Source organism: Ylistrum balloti, unplaced genomic scaffold, assembly GCF_031769215.1.
Source record: "Ylistrum balloti isolate Yb309-2 unplaced genomic scaffold, AGI_CSIRO_Ybal_v1 Utg370088, whole genome shotgun sequence".
NCBI lineage: Eukaryota > Metazoa > Mollusca > Bivalvia > Pectinida > Pectinidae > Ylistrum > Ylistrum balloti.
The window spans coordinates 103,395-112,919 of NW_026782121.1; the positions used below are offsets into that span (position 1 = coordinate 103,395).

Sequence of the window (9,525 nt, forward strand, 5' to 3'; positions counted from 1 at the left end):
TGTTACATGCTACAGTTCAAATCAAATCAAATATACCGAAATTTAGTTAAGTCTTAATAAAATGTATATGTGTTTTGAGAAAAAAATAGGTTAGAAAGTATTCTAAAAAGTTGCCAACGGGAACTCTTCTGCTTATGAAGATAAAAAGATACTTGATTCAGGCCGGGGACCCGAGTTGAAAAATATAACATTCATTTGTGTATTATTACTAATCTTTCGCCGAAATTAATATATATTTCAAATGATTCGTCCTTAAATATGTGAAAGGTTGACATGAATGCCTGTTTTTCTCAATGAATGTTTCAGACGAAGAAAAACTGAGTGATAACTTTCCATTCAATTGATAACGTCTGGTGAACGATATCGTTTTATTTGAATAATTATGGAAAGAAACGATAGCTCAAGTGCGATGTCCTCGTTGGCTATGTATGGTGGGGCTGACGAAGAAATTTCTGATGACGAACAACAGAAACTTGATTCTCCTTCAATATCTGCAATTGATAATATTTCGGATGAAGAGACAGAATTGCCAAGCTCCCGACCATCTTCAAGACCAGTTTTGGATGATGACTACAACTCTGGATCTAGTGTGCCTGACAAGGAACCAACGAAGAAACCATTGAAAAGAAAACGTAATAACATATGTTATTTTCCATGTTATGTAGCTTCGTTTGGAAAATGACTGTTCCTAACGTTTAGATTTATACCCTTAATAACAGATTAAAGTTGGGAAGAATCGAAAAAGTCGAGACTGGCACTATTTTGCAAGACATCGTCGTATTTTATGACTGAGGGTGCCTTATATATATCACTTTACTTATGGATTTCAATATATTATATTGACTTTCGCACTAATCTAGTTTTAATAAAAAAAAACCCTTTTGTTTAAACGTTTTCTAAGGTTTTTAATTTCTAAAATATTGATTTTGAAACTAATTATTAGAAGAAAAAAAATAGAAGAAAAAAATGTTTTATGTAGAACACACTTAGTATTAAAATACAAAGAAATAGTGCAAAATTGAGACAGTTTGACTGTTGAGGGTGTACCAAACCTGTTCATTGACAGTTTTTTTTATAGGTATGAATTGACAAATGAATTCCTGTTACCAGAATTGTTTATTACAACTGAATGAACCATGATTATGGGAATGATGCTTAAATAATAATATACACTTTACTCCTAACCAATTTTATTATTTTTTCACAGCTACTAGATTAGTGTCCTATGCTAAGGATGATCTTGAATCTGATGAGGAAGAAAAATCTGATGAAGAAGAAGAGGAACAAAATGATCTCACACCAGATGTAAGAACTATATCAACTTATCCTGTCCATTAAAACTAATTATATATAAGGATATTGATTGTAAATTGCTTGTCAACTAGGAGTGCATTTTTTCACATTGCAGTTAGACATATATCTCAAGTATCACTGAGTTCTATTTGCGTATATGATTATAAGAGTGTAATGATTTAAATGATAGTTTCATATATAACATCACTGTTTCTTTTTAATTGTAGGAGCATGTTCTGAATTCTTCTTTAAACCCAGAACAAGCATGTAAGTAAAGATCCTTTTATAGTGATCAATTTGTAATTTATTTTCATGAGTCCTTTCCCACTTTATTGCTAAAAATAATGGGTCCCACAATGTAAAAAACCAAAGTATTTAAAAAAATTCTATGAGTCCCATCAAATTATATGATTGCAGGACTCACACATACATTTATTGCTGCATTTGATTTTTCCATTGATAAAAATGAGTTTTGATATGAAGACAATTTGAAGTTGGAGTTAGTTTACTGTCATATTCATCTATGGGTGCCTCAGACACTTCAGCATACATGGCTGTACATATATATTCAGACTGCTTTGTTGATCTGTACATGTAACATATTGTATAAAAATCTGTTCATACTTATACATTGTACATGTGCCTAAAGGGTTGAAATATTTGCTATGATCACAAAAGTAAGAAGCTAAATAGGTGGTGTCCAAGAAAAATAATGATAGTGTTTGTGGTGTTCAAAATTTGAAAGTTCTGCTGAAGGTGGATAGAATGTTCAACACATAGCCTTAGCATAGTTTTTATTTCACAGTATTAGCAGTTGTTATTTGTCAGGTAATTCAGAAATCCAAAAATTTTGTGATTATCATGACAACCATATTAAAAAAATATTCCAAACTAAAGTTAAAATAAATGACAGACAGACAACCTTTTTTGATTTGCTTATGAATTAAGCCAATTTCTTGCATTCTTTGCATTTGTGTTCACAGTGGGTAGGGTTAATCATCTTATAATCTATAAAAAGGATTTATTAATGTGCAGCATTCAGGTTATTGTTTCATAGTTTACATCTTGGTATTGACTGTAAAGTAACTAGCATTGAATTTTGTATCAGAAAATGACATAGGAACACCATCAAATGTATATTTGATTCATTGAGGTAATTTTTTACTGGGATAACCAGGATGGTTGACACTAATGTACAAAGGTGATGTTCGCAAGTAAGCCTCCTCCCTACTTTTGGCCAATATTTTTTTCATTTGGGAAGGGGTTAAACTGTGGTAACATACTGATAAGTTTTGATAAGTGTTATAATCATATGAACATTCTTAATTTGTAGCTCTGTTGTCAAGAAGTGTGTTAAACAAAACAGCAGATGAGATAGAAATACCCCCAGAACCTGCAGGAAAATGCCCTCGTCATTTGCAGGTACACCATTTCAAATACTTGATTGGTAAAGGAAAAAGAAAAGATGCAAAATGGATAATTAGTAGTGTAATAAGAGTGATTTTGAGCAGGGTTTAATAAGTTATTTTTGGAATGTGCCCCTCTTTTATAAATTTGGAAAGTCTTTACTATCAGCAAGTACAGTCAAACCTGCCAATGGCATGTCATTCTGAAGCAATAAAAGTAGTGTATATGAAATATGGAGCACAAAGAAAATGGAAAAAAATGACTAATGAAAATACAGTAAATTATCATTTGATAACTTACAAGTTGTCACTAGCCATACTGGTTATATCTTTACCAGTCAAGTCAAACAAACTTATTCTGTTTTAAGTATTTGAATAACTTCAAACTTCTTATGTTAATTGTCAAAGGCAATGTCTGTCTACCGACATGCCACATTAGATTATGATAATGCTCATCACTTCAAAATCAAACAGAAACCAGTCAGAAAATGCAGCTGTCATAATAAGGTTTTGTTTTCTGTATCATAATTATATACATGCAATAAGGTGTCATGCAGAATATGTTTTCGACAATAAAGGATTTAGCCTAACTTTGAAAATAAATTATCTACATGAAAATATTGCACTGAAACCATCTACGAATATATTTGATCATGTCCAAGCCATGGTTTTTGTTATTGTTGAGCATTTGAGGAAAGCCTCTGATTTCTAACACCTACAGGACATGCATTATATGTTATTGCCATAAGCAATACACCTAATCAGAGTCTTGTTACACCACAGGTAATCAGTGTTTGATATGAATTGTTTTGTTTAAGATTTCTAGTGAGGTCAACTTATTAATTTTCACAAATTGTATTTTGATTTGGCTGTTGTCTGACAGTGGAGTTAATTTTTATTTTTTTTCCACAGAAAACAGTCATTTTATAGATCAGTTTTGAGATCTAAATGTATAGTTGATGGTCACGTTGAACAGCTGGTCATTATATATGGTGTCATTACATAATAAATCGCTAGGACCATTACAAAGCAGTCAAAATAGACAGGGGATTGTTATACACAAATCGTCTTTAGAACAAGTTTTTTAACAAGTATTTTATAGTGCTTTATAATTTATATTTTAGACGATTCTAACACTTGTAATATTCTGTAATATGAAATTGTTTAAAACAGTTAAAAAAAATTGAAATATAGATTTAAAAAACCCTATGAGACTGAACAATTTTCAATACCTGTATAAGCAAAATGGTCATATGTCCTGGTATATTTGTTACTCTTTTATCACAGGAAAAGATTGCTAAACTGTATGAGAAAATGCGAAGAGATGGACTCAATATGGTGGCATCAATAGAAAGAAGAAAGGATTTCCGAAATCCTAGGTATTTTAGAATTATGGTTCATTATGACTTTTCCTTTTTCTGTGACTTTAAATGATAGTTTTCATTGAATAAGATATTCTGGTAAAGCGGAAATATGAAATTTTGTAAAGTAGGTTTGATGAACTGTATGTGTAAATATGAGTACTCAAACACTGACAATATTAATTATGGTTTCTTTCAGTATATGTGAGAAACTGATAGAATACTGTGGCATAGATGAGAAAGGCACCAACTATCCTCCGGTAGGTTTTGTTATGAAGGTATATATGAGGAGAAAACCTGCTATCCTCTGGTAGTTTTCTAAGAAGGCAAGAATAAGAAAGAAACCAGATATCCTGTTGGTTTCCTATGTAGGCATAGATGAGAGAAGGACATCAGCTATTTTAAAGATTTTCTATGTAGATTTTTATTTTAAGGACACCAACTATCTTCCTGTAGGTTTTCTCTGTAGGTATAGATGAGGAGTTCACAAGTTTTTCTTAAGGTTTTCCTTTTACCAGGTAGACATAGATGAGAATGGCAACAACTATCTTTCTGTAGGTTTTCTATATAGGCATAGATGAGAAGGCCACCAACTCTCATTATGTAGGTTTTTCATATAGGTAGAAATGAGAAGGGCAACGACTCTCTTTCTGTAGGTTTTCTATATAGGCTAGATGGGAAGGGCACTAACTCTCCTCCAGTAGGTTTTGTAATTAGGGGTAGATGAGAAGGGTAACAACGATCTTTTGGTAGATTTTCTATGTGCATCAATAGAAGAAGCAGAAAAGGAAATTGTAAATACCCTGATCTTTTACACTTGCTGAATGAAGTAATATATTTACTAAGTAAGGAGAACATTTCCATAGATGGTTTGTAGAATAATTTATTAGTGTAGACAAACAGAGGTAAAATGTGTCAATTTTTAGTCTCTATGGAAAATGTACTGTCTGATATTTTAAAACTGTCGTTTTATCAAACAATATAGATCTTAATGATTTAGTAACTGTAGCAACATTTGTATATGTCAGGTTCTTTATGTACATACCAGTACACAGTATCTATAAGTAATAACCATATGCATTCGTATAAAAGAACTCTCAGTTTAACTAGACTTGTACATTTTCTGATTCTGATTTTTTTTTTCACTTTACAGGAAATTTTTGATCCACACAGATGGGGTAAAGAGTCATTTTATGATGCCCTAGGTAAGATACAAGTAATTTTATATAAAAAATTGCATTTAGTGTTAGTTTCATAATTGATTATTGAAGACAAGTACTCATTATATTGCCATTTGTAATTGGTGTCATGTGTTAAATGCTAAACAGATTGGGATGTTAGTTTTATGCTTTGAAAATATTGTATTTTTTTATGCTAAGAGCATTTTCAATGCTCTTCAGCATGTTGCTGTCGCCCCCGGCCCTGAGTATCAGTACTTCATTTTCATTGGTTCATAAATCGAAAGTTTACTCCTACTCCATCTGCCGGACATTACCGTAATCATTGGATTATCGCCCCTACAAGTTGCTGATCCTAGTCATTAAATGAAACAACCTTATCGACATTTTCTTCGTTACTTGTACATCAAGAAAACGTTTTGTGTTGTGTATTAATGATAATCAGACATCGAAATTTGTAAATACAGTGACGAAGACTCACGTTTTATGGTGGTAAATTTTGCGAGGCGATGCCAATATGGCGGCTTAACTTTCTTTTCCGCGCGATGCATTGTGAGTGTCATATATATCTTTCTTTTTTTTTTCTTTTTTGAAAATTTTCATCCCGTTTAATACTGTTGAAAGCTTTTGAAAATACTGAAATATGTAGTCGAAAATAAGAATGAAACTAAAATAAGAATGATTTAGAGTAGCATAAAATTTTGACGGAAACAGCCGGGGTGCTCTTTGCTGCTGGACCCTGAAAGAAGACGGCGGCAGAAAGAAGATGGCGGGTATTTGATGTAGGTAAGTATCACTCTATATATATATAAGCTGAATTTAAAGTCAATACTTATACTGAACTAGCAATTGCATATTTTGCAAAATACTCATTTGAAATGAGCTATCGCATGTATTGGATTTAGGCTCGACGGCGACGCGCAAGCTGGGCACTGCCGCCATGGCACTTTTTTCAAAATATTTTCAAGACTTTTCCTTTGAAGCAGTATGCATTTGAAAAATGTTATGTAAGCATCTAGCACATTTTTGTTGCTTCCGTAAAGTATTTCAGTGTTTTGAAATAAATTTATTTTTGAATGATCGTGAGTGGCCCAACAGATCGGAAATTAAACAGAAAAAAACCTATCTGTAATATTGTACTGTACTACTTACGTTACCGTGAATAGATCTAGGAATCTATCTGTGTAATCACGGACTTATATACAAGTCCGTGGTGTAATATATCGATTTTACTTTAAAATATCGGTCACTGTCCGTGCTATTGTAGATCTAGCTCTTTCAAATTTCTGATCGGAGATAATTTATAAGTACCCCAAGTCCAGGGTATGAAATCGTAAGGGAACTCTACAGCTATGCCAATTGAAGTTTATATATATAGTTTTAGCTTAAATTTAGTTTTTGTCTTTCTGACATGATGTCTCGTTGATTCTGTTGAAGAGTGATGCAGGTGAACGATTACAATATGAAGATTGGGAATAATGAAGATATCAATTAACATCTGAATCCCGGAAAGTGTTTTAATGAAGATTAGGATAAACCTAGCAAAGTGTTAGGTCCCATTGGTACAATTCTTATTATGCCTGAACTTTTAATATATGTACTGTATTTGTTCATCTCAGAAGTTTCGGTATTATGTCAACTGCGTCAACTTTCAGTTCAACACTTGATTCATCAAATTTACACAGCCCTGGGCTCAATATTTGTCATTAATTGTCGACTGTTTATAAGCATTTTAGAGTTTTGTTTCCATGGTGAGTGGAATGAAATGGGATAAATAGTCTAACCAATACCCCTCGAGAGCTTATTAAGACATTGCAGTATTATCACATTGGGCCTTATTAAAAGTCAAATTGAAACTTTAAGAAACTCAAGTGACCGGAAGTACAACAATAAGATGCTTTGTAGTGGTTTGTTCAGAACTGTAGTTCTGGTTAAGTAACCATTAATTATGTCCTTTCAGCTACAATTACGTACATTTTTGAAATACCTCTACTGTAGCTAAATGTGGCATTTGTGATAGACATAGCCAAAGTTAATTTTGTGATAGATGTAGCCAAAGTTAATTTTAAGATCAGTTAGGACAGCCACTGTTTGTAACAGGCATGGGTTCAATTACATGATGATGTAATTAATTAAATTACAATTACATTATGAAAATGGCATTGTCATTACAGGTATTTTCAAAATAATTAAATAACCATTACATGATGGTCCAATGTAATTAATTAAATTACACATTACTTTTCAAGTCAAAATGATTTTTTTTTAAATACAAACGTCAAAATAAATTATCATACTGCACAGATTTATCACACAAATTAAATTTTATGATTCAATCTCTGTATGACCATGGTCAAGATATTATCATTTTGCCAGCTGTCCATCGCTTAATAATTTTACAGTCCTGAACGTCAAAGTAATTAATTACAGTATATTTAATATAGGCTCCTAATGGGAAGACTATAAGCTTATACAGAAGTGTATATTTCTTGCACATAATCATAGCAATAATGAAATATAGTTATTTATTTCCCTTACTCTCTTTCAGCAAGTGGATGTCCCTGAAGAAATGAAATCTGGAATGGTAGAAGGTATCTCTATTGATTCTTCTAAGTTGGAATTGGCCATGGTGACCAACAATGGATGTGAGGACCTTATGGTGGAGAAAAACGTCCTTCTTTTCGGCCTCCAATTAGATGTTGAATATGATTAATCACTTGAGGAGATGCTAACAACCATGTTGCCTTTTAAGGTCACAGTACTCTCTAAAGGCAGCAATATATTTACCATCAGAAAAGAAGAATCAACAAATCGCAGAAACTAAAATAATTTGGAAAAGATCTTTGTATACTGCATTTGTAGTAAATTTGTATACAATCTTCAATTTACTTGTGTTTACCATCAGAAAAGAAGAATCAACAAATCGCAGAAACTAAAATAATGTGGAAAAGATCTTTGTATACTGCATTTGTAGTAAATTTGTATACAATCTTCAATTTACTTGTGTAGAAAGATTCACTAGTTATACCAAGTTTGTGTAGAAAGGATCACTGTATACTGAGTTTGTAGTGTACATAGAAAGGTTTACTTATTTATTTTTTTTTCTGAGTTTAGTGTATATAATATATCAAAAAAACTTTTTGTAGAAAAGATCACTGCATACCTGAGTTTGTTGTTTACAAATGTGTAGAAAAGATCGCTGCATACCGAGTTTATAGTTTACAATTGTCTAGAAAAATCACTGTATACTGAACATAATACGACTTCTGTTTAAAACCTTCATTTAAACTTAGGCATGTATTTTTTATGTATCTTAAAAGTCTACCTACAACAATTTTGTGTATGCAATCTTGTACTAGGATATTGACATGACAAGATTACATTGCTGATCAAAGCATGGAAAGAATACTGTATCTAAAAACTGAATAAAACAAGATATAAGCATCTGTATCATGTTTTTATTATTATTATTATTATTTTTCCATAATGTCTGTCCACATGGAATTTGTAAGCACTCTTGTGCATTCTTATACCACCAAAAGGGTGGGTAAACTGGAATCAGGTTGTCTATCAGTCCATCCATCTGTTTGTCTGTCTGAAGACACATCTTGTCTGGACAACTCCAATGAAACTTTTCAGTAATATTCAGGACAATGTGTAGATGTGCATGCACCATTTTCCCTCAAAATATTGATTGCCATGGCAACTGGTCAATATAGACGGGTTTTGCTCGTCGGTCAACTTCTAAACCTGTGGACCAATTTCAACAAAACTTTGCAGGAATGTTGGGGAACGTGCACATGCCGCTGTGTTTCAGAGGATGTTTCTGTGCAAAAGGTCACCATGGAGAGATAACTAAGGCTGTGGGTGTTGGGGGTATTAGTTATCATTTGGATTACAGTTTCAGTTATCCCTGGGCAATGTGGAGAGGATATAGTAATGATTTTGAGGATTGAATGTAGAGGTCACAGTACTTGCATAAGTACTATATGATTACCTTGTAAACGCATTGAGACTAAGACAGTATACCTTAATCAAATTTGGAACATGTATCCCTTATGAGAAGTCGGTTTCTTTAGAAATTCAGGGTCAGATGTCAAAGATCAAGGTCACAGTCAAAAAACGGATAGATGCATGGGGGTGTTCTTTGCATTACCCTCATTTTTCTATCAAATTTCACAACCTAAAAGATATTCACATCTTGCAAATTTCAAGGTTCAAGGTCACTGTTAGGATGTTAAAAAATGATAATACAAGAGGAATAAAATATCATGCGACAAGTTTTAG

The 9,525-nt window shown here is 32.5% G+C and overlaps 1 protein-coding gene across 1 annotated transcript; it reads left to right on the forward strand.

Moving 5' to 3' along the window:
* Positions 1–187: 187 nt before the first annotated feature.
* Positions 188–5,265, forward strand: LOC132549897 (SAP30-binding protein-like; the record flags this gene model as incomplete). Its single annotated transcript, XM_060213872.1, has 7 exons — positions 188–632; positions 1,208–1,305; positions 1,521–1,560; positions 2,627–2,715; positions 3,987–4,078; positions 4,260–4,320; positions 5,214–5,265. Coding segments are annotated over exons 1-7 (682 nt in total), but the record flags the coding sequence as incomplete, so codon positions are not given.
* Positions 5,266–9,525: the final 4,260 nt, after the last annotated feature.